Source organism: Lissotriton vulgaris, chromosome 7 (assembly GCF_964263255.1).
Source record: "Lissotriton vulgaris chromosome 7, aLisVul1.2, whole genome shotgun sequence".
NCBI lineage: Eukaryota > Metazoa > Chordata > Amphibia > Caudata > Salamandridae > Lissotriton > Lissotriton vulgaris.
The window spans coordinates 604,020,185-604,043,955 of record NC_141695.1 but is presented as its reverse complement, the minus strand read 5'-3'; the positions used below and the strand labels follow the sequence as shown (position 1 = coordinate 604,043,955).

Below are 23,771 nucleotides of genomic sequence, written 5' to 3'. Positions count from 1 at the left end.
CATTCAAACCCCACGCATTGAGCGGACAGCGGCCCATACAGACCGATTCTGACAGTACATCCCCCTTTACAAGGGGCGCTGGCCAGGAGCCGGTTTATCGGGAAAGCGGCTGTGAAATCGAGACACCAACCGAGGAGCATGCACAGCCCTGCAGGTTCCCATGAGTTCTCCTCGGGCCCATAACCCTTCCAAGATAGCAGGTACTGCAGTCTCCCCCTCACCCATCTGGAGTCCAACACTCGCAACACCTCGTATTCAGACTCATTCTGCACCCATACTGGTACTGGAGGACGATGGACAGGGCTTCGTGAAGGCTTCAGAAGGGACACGTGAAACACAGGGTGAATGTGTAAGTGAGCAGGCAACCGTAACTTCACCGCCACTGGATTAACCATTCTCACCACCTGATAAGGCCCAATGAATTTAGGGTTGAACACGCTATACCTCCGGAATTTGATGTGTTTAGTGGATAACCACACCAAATCCCCTTTTTTATATACAGGACTCGGTCTACGATGTTTATCAGCCTGAGTCTTGTATCTCCCCTTGCCCTGAACAAGATTTTTGCGCGTCGCCAGGAGAATCCTGCGAATGCGCAAGAATCGTGCCTTGACATCTGGCAATCGAACAGTGGTTCTGGGGAGGATTAAGGGAGTAACCCTAGGGTGGTGACCATAATTGCTAAAGAAAGGAGAGTGTCAAAGAGTGTTGTGTGGTGTTGTAGGCTAGCTTCGCCACCCACAACCAATCCACCCAGGAATCAGTGTCTGCCTGAACATAGCAGCGGAGGTACTGTTTCAATGACTGATTCAGTCTCTCGGTTTGGCCATCCGACTGCGGATGGAAACTGGTTGATAAAGAAGAGGAAATCTGCAACTCAGCACACCACACTTTCCAGAACCCTGCAGTGAATTGGGCCCCCCTGTCCGACACTATCACTTTCGGAAGACCATGCAATCTAACTATTTGTGTTAACAAGAGATGAGCTAAATGACCCGCAGTAGGCACTTTGTCACAAGCGATAAAATGGCCCATCTTAGTAAGGAAGTCAACTACTACGATGATGGCCGTTTTCCCTTGGTCTTTTGGCAAACCCACTATGAAGTCCACAGAAATGCTTTCCCAAGGCATTTCGGGGGTTGGTAAGGGTAGCAGAAGGCCTTGAGGTTGTTGTCGGTCTGCTTTCATTCTAGCACATTGCATGCACTGGTTTCCCCATCGTTTCAAATCTAGACGAATGGAGGGCCACCAAAACTGTCTTAATGCCTTTTCCAGTGTTTTGACATATCCCATATGTCCTGCGCTAGGCATTTCATGGCACCATTGAAACACGATACGTTGTAAGGCTTTAGTGGGCACTAGCGCTTGCTTCCCTTTCATGGCCACTCCTTGTCTCAACTGCCATTCTGGATGATGCCGAAGCCAGGTCCTCCAAACACATGATTGTATCCCGGAACGCAGGGATTGCACAAAATCGCTGGTTTGAGTCACACACACCACTTTAGATGGATCTATGATTGATCTGTTCGGGGTTTGAGTATGTAACACCGGATGTTCCTGCCGGGTCAGTGCGTCTGCTTTTTTGTTCATCGCTCCGGGTCTGTAGGTGACTATGAACTGATATTCCTCAAAGAATAGCATCCAGCGTAATTGCCTGGGCGTCAAGTGATGGGCTGCTCCTATGAATTGTAGGTTGCGATGGTCAGTATAAACCGTTACTTGATGAACAGCTCCTAATAGCCAATGCCTCCACTCCACAAAGGCGTCTCTTATAGCCAATAACTCCTTTTCGGCTATCGTGTAATTGATTTCCGCCGGGTTGAGTTTTCTGGACATAAAGGCGATAGGATGCAACATGCCTGTGTCTTCTTGTCGTTGTGATAGAACCGCCCCCAAGGCGACTTCGGACGCATCAGCTTCTACAATAAATGGCAAGGCGGGATTGGCATGCGTTAGTACAGGAGCACTGATGAATGCGTCTTTCAACCCATCAAACGCTTGTTGTGCCTCAGCATTCCAATGAAACGGAACATTCTTCCTCGTCAGACGGGTCAAGGGGGTTACCAGGGCAGAGAATCCACAGATGAACCTCCTGTAAAAGTTCGCAAACCCCAACAGACATTGTACGTCTTTGACTGTGCATGGGCGAGGCCATTCTTTTATGGCTTGCACTTTTCTTTCAGCCATGACCTGGCCTGAAGGTGTAAGCATCACTCCCAAAAACTCGACGGTGGTTACATGAAATTCGCATTTTGTGATCCTACAATAGAGATGATGTTTCATCAGGGCACCCAACACCTGTTTCACATGAAATTGATGTTCACTCGTCTTGGTGGAGTATACCAGGATATCGTCGATGTATACGACAACAAAGAGGTCTAGGAACTCCCTCAACACCTCGTTTTAAAAAAATTGAAACGCGGCGGGGGCGTTGCACAGTCCAAAGGGCATCACTAGATACTCGAAGAGCCCATACCGCGTCTTGAAGGCCGTCTTCCATTCATCGCCCCTTCTTATGCGGACCAGGTGGTAAGCTCCTCGCAAATCCAACTTCGTGTAAATGGTGGCCGTTCTGACTTGTTCTAACAAGACAGGAATCAGAGGTAAAGGATATTGTTTTTTTACCGTGATGGTGTTCAAGGCGCGATAATCTATGCAACACCTCTTATCCCCGTTGGCTTTCGGTATAAAAAATAAGGGCGAAGATGCAGGCGACGAGAGGGACGTATATACCCTAAAGCCAAATACTTGTCCAGATATGTTCTCAGATATTCATTTTCCGGTACAGTAAGAGCGTAAAGCCTGCCGTTCGGTATTACTGCTCCTGGAACCAGGTCAATGCGACAATCGAATGGTCTGTGAGGCGGGAGTGCCTCCGCCTGCTCTTCACTGAATACCTTTGCGTACTCGGCATAACACGACAGGAGTTGTACTTCTTTCTCGGCCGCTGTGGCGATGTTGTAAATTCTTGCCAAAGTCTGAGAAGGACTCACAGTAGGAACCAAACACTGTTCCTTACAAAACTCAGACGAATTTGATCGTCCTCGAGGACCAATGGATGTAAGGTTCATGTTTTTGAAGCCAAGGAAGCCCCAAAATGATGCCATACTGCGGTGCTTGGATAATATTAAAGGAAATGGTCTCTTGATGCAGGTCATTACTGATGCACCGATATTCTGGCGTGTGGTATCTTATGGGTCCTGCAATCAGTTCACTACCATCCACCGCATATACTGGTTCAGGTTGTTTCTTTTCAATGAGCGGTATACCCAGCCTTTCTGCCTCTGAATAATCCATAAAACACCCAGTGGCTCCGGAGTCCACCATAGCCTTTACACCTTGTTCTCCAGTTTCCATCACCAGTAACATAGACAGTAAGACATGATTCTTTTCTTGTTCGCAACAGGCCATAATTGAAGGGATAGTGGTTTGGCTTGAGGGTTCCCCACCGTTCACTCTCAAGCTTTGGAGTTTTCCGATTTCTCCTCCATGGTTCCAGCTGCGGCTTGACCAGTCCTGAACCTTCCGGGTTTTGGTTTCACTGGGCACTCCCTTAGGTAATGCCCCTTTTTTCCACAATATAAACAAAGTCCGTTCTTTCTGCGGTGTTCTTTCTCGCTAAAGGACAAGGAAGCCCGAACAGCCCCAATCTCCATAGCCTCTTGAGCGGACGTAGGTTTTTCACTATTCCCTCCTCCTCTCTCATGTACCATTACTACAGGCTCGTTCTTTCGTAGTTCACCTTTGCGCTCCCTTATGCGGTGGTCCAAACGAAGAGCGAGTTCTATGAGCGCAGAACATGTACGTGGTTGAGGGTCTATGTGTGCCAACACGTCCTTCATTTAGTCATTTAATCCTTGGTAGAATAAAGCAGACTGTTTGACCTCTGGCCAATCTGTTTCAGCAACCAGGCGACAAAAGTTGTTCAGATAAGAGACCAGATCAGAAGTGCCTTGTTTAAGAACCAATAGCTCACAGTCTGCTGAAAACGTTTCAGCTCTACGGTCAAAGGTCTTTTAGAACTCCAACCGGAATTCATCCCAACCGTGTAGTAGGGGATCATCTCTCCTGACTATGGGAACCGCCCACTGAGCTGCTTCCCCACCCAGGTAAGAGATCAAAAAGGCCACTCGGGCTTGATTTGTCGTAAACATCTTTGGTTTACACATGAAATGTAGGCGTACTTGCGTCATGAACACCTGTACCTTTTTGTTATCCCCATAAAACCTCTCTGGGGGAGCTAGCGGAATTTGTGTGGGCATTTCTTCTACTAGGGACGGGGGAGTAGAAGTGCTAGCCCTGCACTAAATGGATTTACTTGTAAACGGGCCTTTATCTGAGCGTTTTCCACTCTGGAAGCAGCGACCTCTCTATTGGAGGCAGCTAGTTCCGTTTGAACTAAAGTTAGGGCAGCCAGAACGTCGTCCATAGTGGCCATTTTCTTTCAACACAGCCAAGAGGAGGATTGATTTCTTGGGCCGATAATTCTGTCAGGCTCCGACACACGTCTCCTCGGGGCTGTGTTGAAAGTCCGATACCCGCTCTCATGCACCCAACCCGTGACCTGGCATAATTCACAGACCAGTAGGAGGGTTCCGCAATCGCGGGAAAGGAAGGGGACAGCGGGGAGGGAGATCTGAAATGACAAAGACAAGGGATTTAGTTTCACACCCCTCCCTATCTACCCTAGGATACAGAATCACCCTATAGGTGAATAGGACTCTTTTCCCACTAGTAGTCATGCATACCTGAAAAGGAAAACTCAATTTCTTTAAATGCAGGAGAGGGAGGGAAGGGCCTATCAGTGGTAACAATCTGGTAAGGAAAGAACAAAGGGGTGCACATGAAATATACAACAGTTTCACCATGTACTATAGGCTTCTTAATACACCTCACATACCAATTCCTGACAATGTTCTGCCTTGTGCCACTCTTCCGTTAAACTAGGTACCCCCCTGGTTCCTCTCCTGCAGTGTAAAATAAAACACAAACAAGTTGTCGAAAGAAAACAGAGAACAAACGATAGGCGGAAGGTTAAATGCACCTTGGAAATGTTTCTTCCCGCAATCAAATCATAAACTGTATTATCGGTAGTGTAACTTGCACTTGTCCGTAATTAGTAGTTCAGTAACACTCACTGCACTGTGAGCTTTGTTGATGCTCCCCAAATGTACAACATTAAATAACTATTCCAGAATTGTTCTCTCCGATTTGTATGATGTTTATCCAGAGGATTTGCCCAGGCAAAAAAACGCAGCCGCGATTCTCTTTCATACGAGAAAACCAACACAAGTACTTCAAAGGAGGCAAAAGGGGGAAACTGACGAACACGGCCGTGTCAGTCTTCTCCCTGAAATGCACACAGCGCAAGTTCAACTGGTTTCCGATTCCGTGTGTTCCCAGCCGGAAAACACACTATAACTCCTACTCACGATTATCACCAAGAATGCACGACCTCTCTTCTCTCCGGCTCACCACAATTATCGGCTTCGATTTCACTGTAAGTCTGGTTTATGTTTCCTGGGCTGCGCGGCTAACGTCTCGCGCAGCTTCACCCTTGGCCCTCTGGGATTTGTGGTTCAAGGAATCGAGGCATTCAAACCCCACGCATTGCGCGGACTGCGGCCCATACAGACCGATTCTGACACCTCTATACTAATGTGATCGACAAATTCAAACTCTTTTCTATGATGACCACCAAACTTTAACACCATTTCTGTTTGGCCATCCCATTTATCTCAAGTGATTGCTGTTCTGGAACCAGCCCCTTCCCGTTAGGTGGGTCCTTTCCAAAGTCCAGCCCCATTCCATTCTATCAGTGTGAAAAGGACCCTTTATCATTGAACCAGTGTATTGCAACTCCCCATGCCTACATCTGCTGTTGGATTCTTTGCCCTTTATCTAACTCTAATTTAGTCTTGCCAACTTCTGCTCTAGTCCTGCCAGCTTTAATTCTGTGCTATTCGAGGCCTTCTGCAAGTCCAAAACTTTGGCATCGAAAGAACTGTCCTAGAATTGGTACCCAGTACATTGATGTTTTTTTGTGCTTTTTGTCTACTAGTGCTCTGAGGCACTACTTTCCAGTAATGTGCGTTACAACATGACAGGCAGTGTGACTTCTGAAAGGGTTGCACTTTCCTCAGATCCTCTGCAAAAGAGATGATGATCCAACCACTATCAGTCATTTACAGGTGCTCTGCATACTGTGACCTGTAGATCCATACCAATAATGGGGAAAAGGTTCAAGTTCTGGAATACTGAGAGCTGTTCGCTAAAGAACCTGACCTCACTAAAGGTAGCTTTGATGGTGTCAGTTAGCAACTCTGCCTCTTTGACTCTGATCTTTCTCCCTAGCTCACTGTCTTATTGCCCTTTCTTAGTTGTGGCATTGCCTGACAGATGTGCTCCTTTCCCTACTAATTGTCTTTCTGATTTACCCTACCCTCCATCCTTGTGTGATCCCTCTTCATTAGTTCAGGTTTCTTATCTCTCCTCCTGCCTTATGGTTCTAGTTTCTGCCTTGAGCTCTCCCCTTTTGATCTTTTTCTTATGCCTCTTCTAATTTCTCTGTGTTCATGGTCCCTCCTCATTCTCACAGATCCCTTCTTTCTCTTCAGTGTTTTTCATAGCTCCTACTCTTTCATCGTTTATTACATTCACTTTTGTCCCCTTCGATGTCTGATTCCACTTTTTGTCTCTGATCCTTACTCCTTTCTTTCCTTGTTGAGTTTTGACTGTTTTCATCCTTCCCCTCTTTACTGTCTACTTTCTCCTCCGTTCCAGCCTCGTTGATTGTCATTTGAGAACCATTACCACCTCTCTGAGCTCTACCCTCCTCCTTTCTCTATGTCCCTTCCTCCTTACTTTCACTCCTGTTGTTTTCATCCTCTTTGATCTCTTATCCATCTCTTTGCCTGTCAGATTAGTCCATGACCCTCCATCAATCTCTTATTTCTCCCTTCTTTGTCCATATTTGATCTCTTCTATCCTTCTCATTGCCGGACAGATTAGTCCTGGCCTCTCCAGCATTCTCGGTTTCTCCTTTTTGGCCATGATTGTTGTTCCTGATCAGTCCCCTAATTTCTGCTAACTGTCTTTAGTCTGTTCTCTCATCTCTCTTGTCAGAGCTCTTCAGTCCTCCCTTCTTCTCATTGTCTGTCTGATCTACTTTCTTCCTCTGCTGACTCCTCTCCTGTTCCCTTTTCTTTTCTGTCCACCCCCTGAAAATTTCTTAGTTCCCTTTGTCTCTGCCCCCTCCCACAGAGTCTGCGTTGGATGACTTGGACCTCAATGAGTTTGGAGTGGCTGCTCTGGAGAAGTCCTTTGATAGCAGTCCGGCCCCCCACTCAGGTGGCATCATGAGAGGTAAGTGTGCAGGTAATAATCGATCAACTGGCTTATTTTCTGAATGCTTTGATCACGTTTGTAAATCCTGTGATCCCTTTGCTGCTGTACTGCATAATTATCCGATTTATGATCCAGCATTACTTATAAATGTATTGCATTTTAGAGGGTAAATCCCGCACAACTGATAAGCTAGGGTAGGAAATGGCATTGAACAATCAAGAAACCTTGACAATGAGGTCCCTCTCATTATTTTCATATTAAGAGCAGATTATTTTAAGCATCTTCCACTCCATTGCATCGTCTCCAAATGTAGGCCAGTAAAGGACGTGTCTTCATCTACCTTTATACTCTGTGAACCTGTGAGGGACGTTTCCCACCCTCTTCTCACAGCCACCTTCTGTCACCTTATTCATATTTTAACTGTTACTATTAATAAATATGTACTATCTCTTGTGGTATATTTTTCTGAACAGATTGCTTTTTTTTATTTTACCCATCTATTATCCTTTTGCATTGGCTCCCTTTAATTTAGTTGTCTTTTCGATTGAACAACAATATTGATTTTTGTGTCTAATCTGCATTAAAAGTAATGAAAATACTTGGAGTTTTCCCATTGGTTGCACTTAATGCATGTGGCTATGTTTATTTTTCATTGGTGAAAATCTTCTAAAAGAAAGTTAAACAGGACATGAAATTATCTGTTGAGATAGTTTTTCCTTTTTAGAGTCTGCCCATTAGACTAATAACCGCTGATACTCCAGTATTGGGGTGTCTTTCATAGATTCACATGCCTGAATCATTTCCCGTTGTTGGAGTGGGAGTCCCACGGTACATAAAAAAGCAATATTATGCCTTTAGAAACACCAAAACCTTGGTAATAACAAACCAGGAAGTAAAGTAGCCCAAGCTACAGTACAAAAAAACTTCCACACTCATGACTATCCTAGTCATTTTGTATAGACCAAACTGCAGCCAATCAGGCAACAGCACACACCAGAATGTTCTCCTCAGAGGCTCAGGCTCTCAGATTTTCTACCGCACTTCGTGTGAAGGGAGTGTCCCTGAGCTTTGCTCAGTTTCTTCATTACTTTGGTTGGTTTTTACCTTCTAAAAGATGTCTACTTCCGAATCCCTCTTCAGGGGCTGTGATTCTTGTGGGAAGCTGAGGTTGTTTAAGGAGGATCCTCACAAGAAATGTATTTATTGTTTATATCCAGATCATGAGTTAAAGGAGTGTAAGATCTGCAGAACCTTTCCTCAAAAGACCCTCAGGGACAGAGAGGGTCGTCTTCTCCTGTGTCTCCAGAAAATCAAGGACCAGGATAACCCCGTTTCTGAGGTAGGAAGTATAGCCTCTGGGTCTACTATGTCCTCTAGAAAGAGGAAGGCTGAGGTTGAGAAGGCTTCTCCTGGGGCAAAGGTGTTGAGGAAAGCCCAATCCTCTCAGGATTCTGGCGTGCCTTCTACTTCTACTTAAAAAAAGGCTTCTCCACCTTTTAAATCTGGTCCTGGTACGCCCCCAAGGAAAACTGGAAAATCTACATCTTCCAAGACCGCTTCTCATAAAATATTACTTCAGAGAAAAACCTCGTCGTCTTCAGCGTGGACGATGGCTCCACCGTCGACGTTTCTTAACGTCGATGCTTCAACATGGACGGTAATATTCTCCTCCCCAAGACCTGAAATGGTGATGTCTTCAGCTTACTCACCGTCTACGCTGGTTCAGGTAACGGTTCGTCCCATCCCGTCACCGAAGATAATGCCATCGATCGTCGATGCCCCTCCGTCGACGAAGATTTTGAAGGTACCGTCGACGAGAGCTTCGTCGTCGACACATGCGTCGACGAAAGTCATACCGTCAACGCGCTCATCGTCGACGAAGATCACCATCCTGGCGACGTCATCCTAGTCGACGAGGATTACCATACCGTCGACGACGTCATCGTCGACTAAGAAGACACTCCCGTCAACGACGTCATCGTCGACAGCCACACCGTAGACGAAGATTACCTCGTCATCTAAATCATCGGCGACGACAATTGCCTCGTCGACGAAAGTATTGTCGACGCCGACGAAGATTGCTGTTCCACAGACGGTTACTGGTCCGTCCACGACACCGACGTCGGTGGCACCGTCGACGCCTCTGTGAGAAGTTGGCCTGATACAAGGTGATCACTAGAACTTGTGAGCATCATATATCAGTCCAAGCAACCCGTATGGTGATTGGTTGTAAGTCAACCTTATAGACCAGCTATCCTAATGGTAGCATGGACAAAGCAGTCTTAAGCTAAACTCTTTTGGCTTGTGAAGCCAACTGTTTTACAACATATAACCCCTTGAATACCAAATGAAAGGACACCACACAGGTTGTTATGAAAATAAACAATCTATTTATTACTAACAAAACACCTCTAAAGTCTTTGAGATCAGAGGGCTGAGCACATGACAAGACTCTTAAGAAAAATACGTTTAAGTTGCACAAGTTGCACTAGGGGCACGACAAACCATATACTAAGTAAATGGTATAAGGAAATCGATAGAAGGAATGGAGGTGTCCAGAGGCTGTAGGATCGCTGGGACTACAGTACCCTAACCTTAAGTAAGGAGCAGGAGGCCCACGGGACGCGTGTGCAGAGTGAACTCATACGCGAGATGCGTAACAAAGTCAATGGACAGTACAATTTACGAAAAGGTAAGTAATAGACAGTTCTGATTAGTTAGGACTAAAACGTCTGGATACCTGGACACTAGGAGAGTCAATCTACCCTTGAGCACCAAAATGCTGTCGTTACCTCACCCAAGGGCTGCGGGTGCATAGGCTTGAAAGTGTGTCGGGTTTCCGTGTTGAAGTCAATGGAGCTTTGAAGAAAAGAGGCTGCAGGCGACCAGGAGGAAGCTGTCCGGAGTGATCCAAGGGTGGATCAAGGAAGATGGAGACCTGAAAGCAGAGGGGACAATGTTCACAGTCACTAGCCAGTGACTGTAGTGGAACCAGGAAGGAACAAGATGCTGTCGTCGCGATCAGGTGAAGAGTGGACGCTTGACTCTGCAGCCACGTGGACCAGGAGGTGTCTTCGACCACCAGGATGGAGGCACGAGCTGTCCCACGCAGGCTCTCGCTGTCGGCGGTGTTGGATCCGGATTCGGAGTCAACAGGCCTTGGCAAAGGCAACCCACGCGTTGAGTGGAAAAGGCATCTGGTGCGGACCAGGAGGGTCCGGGGTAATTCTCCTTTGCAGGGAAGCAAGGGCCAGTCTGGAGCAACCAGACCAGCGGTGTAGATGTCGTGGATCGTCGTCTAGGAGGCCGCCAGCCGGCAAGTGACCAGACAACGCGTCGAGCAGCAATCAAGCAAAAGGGCCCCACGCAGATCTCATGGATGCTGGAGGGCTGATCTTCTGTGCAGGAGCTGCTCGGGGCTGGGGCACCTCAATCCCCAAAGCACTTTCTCGAGGATGCCTCTGAAGTCGTGCTGGAAGCGAAGTGCAGTTTCTTCAAGATGGCCGGTCCCACGTGTCTCGTCGCACCCACGGATCTCAGCTGTGCTGCAGATGTAGGTAGAGGTCGGAGAGGTCTGGAAGTCCAGATCTCGTCGGGCTCTGAAGTCTGGTTCCGGCAGAAAGGACGACAAAGTGAACCGCTAGGACACTTGATGGTGCCTGCTGCTGCAGGGTGGTCACTCCTTGGCCACAAGGGAGATTTCTTAAGTCTTCTGTGGAGCAGAACGTCGAAGTCCAGAGTTTCTTCTTGTAGAGTTTCAAATCAGGAGTAATCTAATTTGGAATGGGACCAGCTCCTACCTTTATTCTCCTAAAGGGGGCTGTACTGCGACTAGATCCCTCCCATGGGTGGGACCAGGAAGGGGGGGGTTACACCCCCTATCCTTTGTCAGGTTTTGCGCCAGAGCTGGGGCTGGAGTGCCCCAGCAACTGGTTTGAACCGGGGTATGCACAGGGACACTTTGTGTGCCCCAGGCATGTCTCATTCCTTTCAGCCTGTCCTACCTAATACATAAAATCCTGTCTGGGGTGGTGCTAGCACCTCCCAAGGCAGGAAACCCTTTGTCCAGGCCTCCCTCGCTGGAAGGACTCCCAGCAGCAGGAGGTCAGACTTGTGTCTGTGGTGACAGCATCCATTTTGTGATACTGAGGCTCGAGTTAACTTTAACCGGGGTTCACAGTTACATACATGTCGTGTCCCTCTAAAAGGGTGAAATGCTACCCCCGTCGCCAGAATTGGCGAGGGGGTAGTATTCCAATTCATATGACACCTGACTCGACATGTTTTGATAATGCTATGCCAAAGTTAGCAATAACCGCGAGGATTATAATGCGCTTAAGAGTATATGGTATAGCGTTATCATGGAAACAGCTAAAGGACTTGGTTCCGAAAGCTGCAGACAGGCTCAGCTCATGCTAGAGCACCATCTCACATAATTCCAAGCACTCTGCCTCCAGGATTGTTAAGGCCTGCCATAGGAGTGACTTATAGGAGTATATGTGTCCATTTTAGGGTTAGATATAGGTATACTATATCTAAAGCAAAGGGTGATTACACCACCTTGCCCCAGCTGTGTTACCAGCCAGTTGTGTCACCAGCCAGTTGTGTCAGTTTTGGATGGCCAGCCAGGCGTGGCATAATACATGCTGCAGCCCCTGGTAGGCCTTGGGGGCACTTATGCCCTGGGTACCTATGGTACACTGTACAAGGACTTACAAGAGTGACCCAATACCAATTAGATATGTACTTAAGGTACATGGAGTCCATTTTAACAGAGAGAGCAGGAAGCCTGGGGTCCTGGATAGCAGGATCCCAGGCCAACTATGTCGAAAACCAGCAAAACACTAGGCAAAAAGTTGGGGGCAACCATAGTCAGATATCCATCTTCCTACAGCCTCCACTATCAACTTGTACAGAACTGCAAGTGTGGTCAGCTAAGCCATCTACAGTCCCTTTACCTTCCCCGTCTACGACAGCTTCATTGCTAGAAAGATGTGGATCATCCTTAACGGCTCTATCACCGTTAAAGTTGCCGGAGCAGTTATTAGACTCTGAGGAGGAGAAGGAATCCTACAAAGATGAAAGTTTTCTTGCAGCCAGAAGCCCATCTGAGCTGCTTATAAAATATCAGGATGAAGATCATGAAGAAGAGGATCAGTTCCTTGAGCCTTTTGGTCGGGCTCCCGTGTCGGTGCCTACTGCGCAGATGCCACTGGATTTACTCCATAACCTTCAATATATGTTGAGTGATTATTACCGCCGATTCCCACCTTCCGAGTCCGGTGATTCACACGTGTCAACGCCTATGCCACAAGCTTCTACGGCACCATTCAGACCTCCAAGACAATCCTTTCCGCTGCCAATCTCGGAGACACAACCTACAATACCTCCTTCGCCGGTACCATCTCATCACACCCAGGATGATGTTACTTCTGATGAGGAAAGAGAAGAAGGTGAAGTAGACGACAAATTGGTACTGTCGGAGTGGGACGATTATCAAGCACAAACTCCTCCAGCTGGTCCACCTACGGCGGACTCTCCGCCGGTAGACATTGCGACTTTTCATCAAATCATGGACAGGGCAACAAAAAGATTTCTTATCACCATGGAGTCTAAACAGGATGAATGCTTCCTGTATGATTTTAAAGATCAGCCAAAAAGGCAGATGAAGACCATTGCAATAATTGACTTTATTTGGAAGGAGGGTTTGAAGATAATGGCTACGCCAAACTCTCTCCCGGCAGTTCTACCTCGAGTAGATATAAGGCGCCTCTCACTTCACCGGCATGCCTTATTGGTCAAGCTAAAACAGACTCAGTTGTCACCCAGGTGGCTCAGAGGGGGGCCAGGAATCCTTCTTCGCAAGTCACTGCTCCCCCTGACAGGGAGGGGAGACGTCTTGATTCAATTGGCAAGAAGATCTCCATTATAGCGGCAACTACTGTCCGTGCTGCAAACTCCCTAGCGATACTTGGGAAGTACGATAGGCAGATGTAGTCAGACATAGAGCATAGCGCATTATATTGAGAAGCTTTCGGAGCCTGATAAGTCTGAGACCAAGAAGATATCACACAAAGGTGAATGTTCGTCGGCTGAAATAATTGATGCTGCGGTGGACGTGGCGGCTTCAAGTTTCAGACAGCTGGCGGGTGCAGCTGTTTTGAGAAGACAAGGATGGCTCAAATCTACGTCCTTTCGCTTAGAAGTCCAGACTAAAATCATGGACATGGCCTATGATGGAGAGTTCCTTTTCGGCCAACAGGTAGATGAGGCTTTGCAAGCTATAAAGAAGGACACGGAAACAGCACGATCGCTGGGAACGCTGCAATTCCGTAAGTCGTCCTTTCGTGGTGCAAAAGGAAGAGGCAATTTCTCCAAAAGAGGAGGTTACTCTCAGCAGCGTTCATATAGCCACACACAAGGTAACCAAAGATACCAACCGTACAGGCAGCAAACGTACGGTCAGAGAGGGAACAATTATTACCAGACAAGAAGGAAATCCTCTTATCGAGGAAGAGACACCAACAAGAGCAAGTGAGACGAACAACCTGTCACCACTTCTACCCAAGCCAAATTTACAAATTGGAGGAAGAATATCCCACTACTTAATAAATTGTTCCAAGATTACTACAGACAGATGGGTCCTGGACGTTGTATCCAGTGGCCACATTCTGGAATTTGTCAAAGCCCCTCCAAATTCTCCCCCAAAAGGTCCACCACCAGCTCATCTCAAAGAGCTGTTCACCCAAATATGTGCCATGATTCGGAAAGGAGCAATCGAAAAGTTACCTCAATTGCAAAGAGGGAAAGGATTTTATTTGAGATTTTTCCTTATACGCAAGAAGTCGGGAGAATGGCGTCCCATCCTCAACCTGCGTGCCCTCAACAAATACCTCAAAAAATTATCCTTCCGGATGTTAACACTTCAAGAAATCCTCCAGTTTCTCTCGGAAGGGGATCACATGGCAACACTCCACCTTCAGGATGCTTACTTCCATGTGCTCATCCTTCTCAGGCATAGGAAGTTTTTAAGGTTCAGAGTGGCTGGCAGGGACTTTCAGTTCAAAGTTCTCCCATTTGGACTCCGTTCAGCTCCCATAGTTTTCATGAAGATATTAGCTCCGGTGGCAGCTCATCTTCGTTTTGAAGGAATTCAAATTTACCCATATTTGGACGACTGCCTTATTAAGGCCAGTTTTCTAGTCACAGCAGAAGCTCACGTTCAAAGGTGCCTGTCACTATTTCACAGCCTGGGTTTCTCAGTCAATTTCGAAAAGTCCCATCTAACTGCAGCTCAAAGGAAGTCTTTCTTGGGAGCAACGTTGGACACGCAACTCGCCCGAGTTTTTGTTTCAAAAGAAAGGCAGATCAAGATCCACAGGATGGCTTCCATACTGCTGAAAAAAGAGTGCGTTTCTGTTCGCAAGTTCAATTCTTTCCTAGGGAGGATCTCTTCATGTATCCCTCTCATCCCCAACTCTCGTCTCAGGCCCTTGCAGGAAGAGCTCAGTCTTCAGTGGGTGCAGGTGGTATGATCATTCAAAGACATGATCAGCATCAATCAATCAAGGCATTTATAGAGCGCACTACTTACCCGGAGGGTCTCAAGGCGCTTGGGGGGGGGGGGGGTGCCGCTACTGCTCGAGCAGCCAGGTCTTGAGTTTCTTCCTGAAGGAGAGGTGGTCTTGGGTCAGGCGAAGGTCGGGAGGGAGGGTGTTCCAGGTCTTGGCGGCCAGGTAGGAGAAGGACCTTCCTCCTGTTGTCGCTCTTTGGATGCGGGGGACGGCGGCGAGGGCGTGGTTGGTCGATCGGAGGTGGCGTTTGGGAGCGTAGAAGTTGAGGCGGTTGTTGAGGTAGCTCGGGCCTTGGTCGTGTAGGGCTTTGTGTGCGTGGGTGAGGAGACGGAAGGTGATTCTCTTGTTGACGGGGAGCCAGTGCAGGTCTCTCAGATGTCCGGAGATGTGGCTGCTCCGGGGGATGTCGAGGATGAGTCTGGCTGAGGCGTTCTGGATCCGCTGGAGTCTCTTCTAGAGCTTGGCGGTGGTTCCGGCGTAGAGGGCGTTGCCGTAGTCCAGTCGGCTGGAGACGAGGGCCTGGGTGACCGTCTTCCTGGTCTCGGTGGGGATCCACCAGAAGATCTTCCGTAGCATGCGCAGGATGTTAAAACAAGACGCGGAGACGGCGTTGACTTGTCTGGTCATGGAGAGGGAGGAGTCCAGGATGAAGCCCAGGTTGCGTGCGTGATCTGTCGGTTTGGGTGCGGTGCCCAGGGCGGGGGGCCACCAGGAGTCGTCCCAGGCGGAGGGCGAGGAGCCCAGGATGAGGACTTCCGTCTTGTCTGAGTTCAGTTTCAGGCGGCTGGTCGTCATCCACTCGGCTACGTCTTTCATCCCTTCGTGGAGGTTGGTCCTGGCGGCGGCTGGGTCGTTGGTCAGGGAGAGGATCAGCTGGGTGTCGTCGGCGTAGGAGATGATGTTGAGGTTGTGTTGGCGTGCGATGGCCGCAAGGGGGCTCATGTAGACGTTGAAGAGGGTGGGGCTGAGCGAGGAGCCCTGAGGAACGCCGCAGATGACTTCCGTGGCTGCAGATCTGAACGGTGGTAGGCGGACTCTGTGTCTTTCCAGCGAGGAAGGAGATGATCCACTCCAGTGCCTTCTCCTGGATTCCGATGTTGCTGAGGCGCTGCACTAGGGTGCGGTGGCAGACAGTGTCGAACGCCGTGGAGGGGTCTAGGAGGATGAGGGCCGCTGTTTCACCGTTGTCCAGCAGGGCTCGGATGTCATCGGTGGCAGCGATGAGGGCGGTCTGTGAGGGGTCGAGGGATCCATTCGTCTCGAGGAAGGCGGCCAGCTGCTTGTTGACGGTCTTCTCGATGACTTTGGCTGGGAACGGGAGGAGCGAGATGGGGCGGTAATTCTTGAGTTCGGTGGGGTCCGTTGTTGGTTTCTTTAGTAGAGCGCTGAGTTCGGCGTGCTTCCAGCTCTCAGGGAAGGTGACGGTGTCCACGGATGAGAAACTCCATTCAATGGTGGATGCAAAGAAGCAACCTACAAGGGGGATGTGCATTCCTGACAGAGGTGCCCAGATTTATCATTACCACGGATGCTTCTCTGGAGGGATGGGGCGCACACCACCAGGGAATGACAATCAACGGAAAATGGAACTTACAACAGAAAAAGTGGCACCTAAATCTCCTGGAACTACGAGCCATCTTTCTAGCTCTGAAGTATTTTCAAAGAATCATCGAGGGTTCCACGGTTCTAATTCGAACAGACAATACAACCAGTATGCATTACCTGAACAAACAGGGAGGTACAAGGTTGGCCCGGCTATCTTGTCAAGCACAAGAGATTTGGAATTGGACTCTGGATCACGATATCAATCTTTCAGCGATCCACGTTTCAGGGGTCTCCTCCGTGCTAGCGGACTCCCTCAGCAGGTCTGCTGTATCCAATCATGAATGGGCGATCCATCAGCCGACCCTGGATCGAGTATTCCGAGAGTGGGGTCACCCCGACCTGGATTTGTTTGCGACGAATCAGAACCGGAAATGCCCACGCTTTGCAAGCTGGATTCCCCACAGGAACTCATGCGGGGATGCGCTTTCGATGAACTGGTTTCAAACATTTGCATACGCCTTTCCACCAATTTCTTTAGTCCCCAAGGTCATCAGGAAGATGAAGAGACAACCATGTCGCCTAATCCTGATTGCTCCAAGGTGGCCTCGACAATATTGGTTCACCGAACTTCTCCTCCTTTTGGAGTGCAGTCCAATCCAGCTGCCACAAATACCGAATCTCCTGAGCACTCAAGGGGGTCAAGTGTGCCATCCGAACACAGCTTCCTTGAAATTATCAGCTTGGCTCCTCAACACAATGTGTTCGCCCACTTAGACATCCCTGCAGATTGTCAAGAAGTTCTGGCCAATGCTAGAGCGCCAGCAACGATTAAAACCTACAAGCTCAAATGGAAGCGATTTTGTGCCTGGTGTCGCTCTGCTGATCTGCATCCCATCCATGCTTGGCCGGAACAGATCTTGCCTTTCTTCCTTCATCTGGCTAGATCAGGTTTATCGCATTCAACTCTAAAGGTACTTCTGGCAGCCATTTCCAGATTCCGGCAGGACGGATCTAATTCTCTTTTTTCTTCAAGGAATTCAACAATTTTTTAAAGGACTATTCTGTATGTTTCCTCCAATTCGACGTCCACCTCCATCTTGGTATTTAAATGTGGTGCTCGCTCAACTCATGCGTCACCTCTTTGAACCCTTTCATAAGTTTGATCTCAAGTTCCTTTCAGGGAAGGTCTCGTTGCTCTTAGCATTGAGATCAGCTAGAATGATCAGTGACATTCAGGCATTCACTTCACAATCTCCTTTCTTGCAATTTACTTCAGATTCTGTGGTGATACGTACGAATCCTAGGTATATGCCCAAAGTTCCATCTGACTTTCATCTTAATGAGCCGGTAATTCTCAAAACATTTTTTACAAATCCACAATCAGCGGCTGAAAGGGCCTTGCACTCTTTAGACATCAGGAGATGTCTCAAGTTCTACCTTCAAAGAACGGCCACTATTCGCAAAACAGACCAACTGTTTGTGGCATATGGAAAACTGCGCCAGGGATGCGCTGTATCCAAACAGACTATAGCCCGGTGGGTCTCCTCAGCAATTGGACTCTGTCATCAACAAGCAGGAAGACCTTTACAGTCTTTACCTAGAGCTCATTCTACAAGAGCAATATCCTCTTCTACCTCTCTTTTCGCTGGTGTGCCTCTTCTTCAGATCTGCAGAGCTGCAACTTGGTCCAGCAGGCACACCTTTACCAAGCACTACTGTTTGGACTCGCCAGTGATGCAGATGCTTCGGTGGGAAGAGCAGTTCTTCGCAATCTTTTCAAATAAGGTGAGCCTCTGTTCTCCCTCCTCCTCTATGCTCTTTTTAGATGCTTATAACATGTTTTTCCTATTTTATTATTATACATGTATACTGTAATGCCTCTAGTATTGGTGTCTTTCATAGATTCACATGCAACCGCCCACCTCCCCTCAGAGGCTCCTTCAGGGGATTATTTGGTTATCTCCTGTGCGAGAAAATCTGAGAGCCTGAGCCTCTAGGGAGAACATTCTGGTGGGTGCTGTCGCCTGATTTGCTGCAGTTTGTTTTATACAAAATGACTAGGATAGTCATGAGTGTGGAAGTTTTTTGTACTGTAGCTTGGGCTACTTTACTTCCTGGTTTGTTATTACCAAGGTTTTGGTGTTTCTATAGACATATTATTGCTTTTTTATGTACAGTGGGACTCCGACGACGGGGAATGATTCAGGCATCTGAATCTATGAAAGACACCAATACTGGAGAACCACAGATTACAGGTAAGTAACTATTGTTCATCCCCAGGTCATCCTTGGCTAAAGCCAGGCTGATACTGGACACTTTAGCAACAGATTCTGTTTTGTCTGCTTTGTTTCTCGATCTAAAGAAAATTTGTCCCTTGGAGTGTGTTTAGGAATTTTGTTTCATTACTAAGCACATCTTCTCCCTTGTTCATGGCTTTGTTTTCAGCAGGAGCTAGATACATTGGAGATGGGATGGAGGTGGTATCATACGCCGATGACACCCAGATCATGGTGTCATTCACCCATTCCTCTGTCATTACTTCTGGCTCCAGCTTCAGGTCATGTATGCAACATGTTGCAGACTGGATGGTCATCAACTCCCTGAAGTTGAATGGCGACAAGACAGAGGTGTTGGTCTTTGGGAAGGACCAAGATGTCTGGTCGAGTGAGTGGTGGCCTTCCTCTCTCGGCACCTGCCCCACCCCCTCTCAATCTGCCAGAAATCTCAGTGTGGTGTTTGATACTTCACTCTCGATGTCCCTTCAGGTGAATCGGACTGTGGCAACCTGTTGGGGCGTGATCAGGATACTCAATAGAATTCGCAGCTATCTGTCCCTTCGAGCACGTAAGCAGATTGTAGTCGCCCTTGTTGGCTCCAGGTTGGATTACTGCAACTCTCTATACATGGAGTCCAACAAGGGCCTCATACATCGGCTGCAAACCGTGCAGAATGCTGCTGCACGCTTTGTCCTAGACCTTCCTAAAACATCATCTGCCACCTCTGCGAGGAGAGATCTCCATTGGTTGCCTGTCCAGCACAGAATCTATTTTAAAATTTTGTGCTTGACGTACAGAGCTCTTGAGGATGGATCTAAAGGCGCCATCAGCTCCCTTCTTACCCGTTACCATCCCACAAGGTGCCTTCGCTCTGCGGGACTACTCCAGCTTGCTGTCCCTCGCTTCAGGCTCACCAGATGGGGAGCCAGGGCCTTTTCCGTCGCTGCTCCCCAGCTCTGGAACACCGTGCCTATTGAGATTAAAATTCTACCTTCTCTAGACCTGTTTAAAAAGGCCTTAAACACGTGGTGCTTTTCAAGAGCGTACTCAGGTTGAACTGCTGGGTTTTTGTTATGGGAATGAAGGAAAAGGGTCCTAAGACTAGGAACTGTGATTATCACACAAAAATTCAATTACATTAATTTAAATCAATTCAAAAAAGCAAAGCTATTCAATGCAAAAGAATTTAATTCAAATTTTGCATGTATATCCTTCTCACTGGATTACAACTTATATGACATTAAACACATTTGTAAACATGTTTGTGCCCACAAACACAACAGGAAGGGGTGAAGTGAAAGGAGTGTTAGGAAAAGGGTAAAAGTGATCTGAGTCATTCAGTGACAAATCTTATTTACAATCAAAACATTACATATAGGTGGTCCCTTGAGACAAAGGCCACATTGGAAGGCTCGTGTAGAGTCCAAATTAATTCAAGTAGAACGAGCCTAACTCCCTTGTAGCGATCAGTGTCTGTATGGGGATGGGAGTTGGTCACTGGTATGTAGTTGTCTCTTTGGGGTTTTTGTTATGAGCTGGTTTTTGGAATTAGGCGCCTTGACGCCCACTGGGCTAAGTTTGCGCACGACAAGACTCCTTTCATTTCATTTCATTCTCCTCTAAGGAAGCCTTATACTGTCCCTGGAACTCAAAATGTAAAAGTATTGGTTCTGCATACAGAACATCCGTGAAAGTGTGAAGGAGAGGCCAGCCTTACTTAAATTATCACCATTTATTTAATCTGTAGCCCCATTACCAGAATATTTTCCATTAACTTACTTGTTTACAGCAAGCTACCCTACTATGCAGAGGTTTTTTCAAAGTGGTGCTCTGAATTATATCTCCAGATGGTCATGCACTAAACTTCAGGCCCCTTAAGGTTCTCGATCTCAACTTGATTGCTAAACACTCACCTCAGTCTCCTGCTTCCCCATGTTTCATGTTAAAGCAACAAAGATCAAGCACTAGCGGAATCTATGTAGAATGCCACTTTAGAGCCTTCCAAGACAACCTCTGTGTGAGCTGTTGTTTGCTCCCACACTAGCCTTGAATCACAAATAGGTACAGTTGTAGATGTTAGCCTTTTGCCAGCTGACCAATGTATATTGTTTGTTTGCCCAGTCAAAGGTGGAAGGCACAGTTAAGGTTACCTTTTGCCAACTCCTTTATAGTCCGGTAATAGGGCTGCAGGAGAGCCTTTTCCTAGATTGTAGAGCAGACTACACTAAAGGAAAGGTCCACAGAAGTAATAATAGAATTGGTGGATTATGAGAGAGATCCTGACGAGTTAGTGCCCAGAAGTTCCACGGGGAATGACAGAGCACCAGAGTGGCCCGATGGGTCTTACTGAGTTCTTCTCAGAAAGCCTTTGTCTCTCTCCTGCTCCCTTTTATAACTGATAATAGTTAAACTACTGTATTGCCATGACCGGAACATCATGCAGCTACGGACTTGCAAGAATGGGGTCTTCACCATTGATGATGCAAAATTCTTGATTTTTCCGGATTTCACTGTGGCAGTCAAACAGCAATGATGATTGCTTCTCGAAGTCAAGTGCAAACTATGCTAACTGATTATCCAATACATTGTATTGTTGTCAGCCAAGCATAATCTTCTGATGAATGGTAAAGCCACCTTCGTTATGGGCATTTGAGCAGCAGGGAGCAACTGGTGAGAAAAGCGGGATGTGAGAGCCCATCCTGCCTGCCACATTCCCCAAGATCTCATCTGCCACCAAGATTTAAGAGGTGGAATAAGAAACATGAATTGACCCACACCCAGACAGATTCTAAAGGATCGAACGACGACTGTGGAGGGGCCACTGAGGTTATTATAGCCATATACAAAGGTAGGCAATACAGAATATGTTGCGTAGAGTAGGTGAAACAGACAACATTTTGGGTTCTCACCGGGTGGATCTTTTGGTTACCCCCATGATTTTGGATTCTGCACAAAGAATTTGTTGTTACTGTGCAGCTCAGAAGGAGCCAAATGTAGCCTACAATAAGTCGCTGTGCGTTATGTCATACAGAGATTGATATTAAGGGTTTCCATTTGTCTCTTGTTATTATTTTATTGTAGGGCCTGGGGCATTTATTGGTGATTTTGATCTCCTATTATACCTCCACTTTTTACCTTGACTAGGAGTAGGCTGCTAGGTAGTGCCCAGCATCACCGGACTACCATCCTGTAGAAGGTGCATTTGTTATTTCTTAGAGCTATTTATTGTTTTTAGATTTTATGTTACGGGATTGGTTTGCTCTACTGGACAGAGTACTTCCCAAACTCACCCCAAAGAGGGTTTTGTATTTTGTGGATTTATATGTATAGCAAGAATAGTTAGTGTGTCAAGTAAAGGCAGGCAGACAATCTAGGATATTTGTCTTCTATTAAAAACGGTTTACGTGTTGAATGAGGCTCACATAGATCAATCCTGGGCTACATGTTAAATTGAGGTAATATGCTATTTGGTAATGATGATTTAAGGGCTCTGGGGATGTGCGAAGGCCCTTCCGTAAACAGCTGTTAATGTCTAAATTGGAATGTGTATGGGATGGAGAGTGAAATAGTTGTTTACCTAAAACAGGAGGGATGCACATTGCTTTACTTCAAGGGTTCCACCTATTATGGGTTGAGGCAGGCAGGTTAGAAAGGAGGTGAAAAGGAGTGGGTTTGTGTAACCGAATTTTCTTCTTACTCCTGTGGTGTACTGACATAGGCAAGACTGGGCATTTCCCTGGAGGTGGAGATAGTGGTGGTTGATACGAAGAGGTGGTTTGGTGTTGTAAAGGGTTTCTAGATGATACTCCTCTGGTAGCTCTCTTTTATTGTTCCTATCCTATTACCAGTTGATGCTCTGCAGAGAGTGATGGGAAAGGTGATTTATAGATTGTACCCCTCTGCCAACAAATTATTTGAATGCAGTAGCTTTGGCTGACTGGTAGACACATTAGACATGGCATGTTGTGTTAGGGGTTTTCTGATGAATACATCTTCCTCAAGATTCCTCTTCTTATGAATACTTGTCCCAGGCTTCGGACTGAACTAAAATGCTTTTCTAATAATGGCTCCTCAATACCACCAGTTGTTGCTTTGCAACTCGAGCTGTTACCACCTCTTGACATGACTAGAGCATATTAGCTACCAACTACTGAACTTGCATCAGTTCCTTTTTTTCTGTGCATCATTGACTCAGTGTGAATTGCTTGCCTCACCAACAGTTTCTTCATCTTTCAACAGCGAGTACATGAAAGTCTCCTTAAAGACTTCAAGCTTGTACACGGTGACATAAGATGTCGCTTTTGTAACCCCCAGCTATTGTTTGTGGTGGCTTTAAGGTTGGGGTATGCCACTACAGCCTGTGACTTGTGTTTGGTAATACCCTCTCCCAAAGGTAAGTCACTCACTAGGAAATGTTCCACCAAATCGATTCTGCCACAAACAACATGAGAAGCACCATAGGAAGGATAAATAGTCTTCCTCAAAGATGAGGTCCAGTTCTCCAGACCATTTGAAATCCCAGCATCATTTTCGGGTGCTGAATTCCACCTCTATGCTGTGCCTAAGAAGTACAGACTGGAGTTTCCCTGTCTTTCAGCTGTCCTTCAGGCTGGCTATGCTGGACCTATTCAGGATAGCAGTGCAAACCTCTGGGCTACTTCCCAGGGTTTTTGGGTGAAGCGGCGTCCATTCCTGCAGGTTTGGAGGCTGAAGAGGCTCTGTTCCCAATCCTGTACACAGTCCCTTCAAGGGCTCCAATTGTTGTGGCTAAGGCAAAGTGCAGTATGGCCAGGGAACCACACCCGTTCATTGGGGCCCTTCTTCAGTGCCAGTCTCAAAATTGATTACAATGCCTTCCATGGATCAAACTCTGTCGCTGGCTGAAGAGCCTATTAGGGCACACATTATCGATGTTTCTAAGTAGAAGATTTATGTGAATTCGAATGAAGAATCATTATGTGATCCTCTCTCCAGACCACAAAGATTCTTCGGTTTGGAAATATTCAGTTCAGACTAAGATGCCTTGGAT

At 47.1% G+C, this 23,771-nt stretch overlaps 1 protein-coding gene across 2 annotated transcripts in view; it reads left to right on the top strand.

Moving 5' to 3' along the window:
* UNK (unk zinc finger) overlaps positions 1–23,771 on the top strand; it is a 670,943-nt gene that overhangs the window by 571,399 nt on the left and 75,773 nt on the right. For both annotated transcript variants that reach the window (XM_086930733.1, XM_086930732.1), the window contains exon 12: positions 7,264–7,365. In XM_086930733.1, the coding sequence (XP_086786859.1) occupies positions 7,264–7,365 (102 nt within the window). The remainder of the gene's footprint in view (positions 1–7,263; positions 7,366–23,771) is intronic.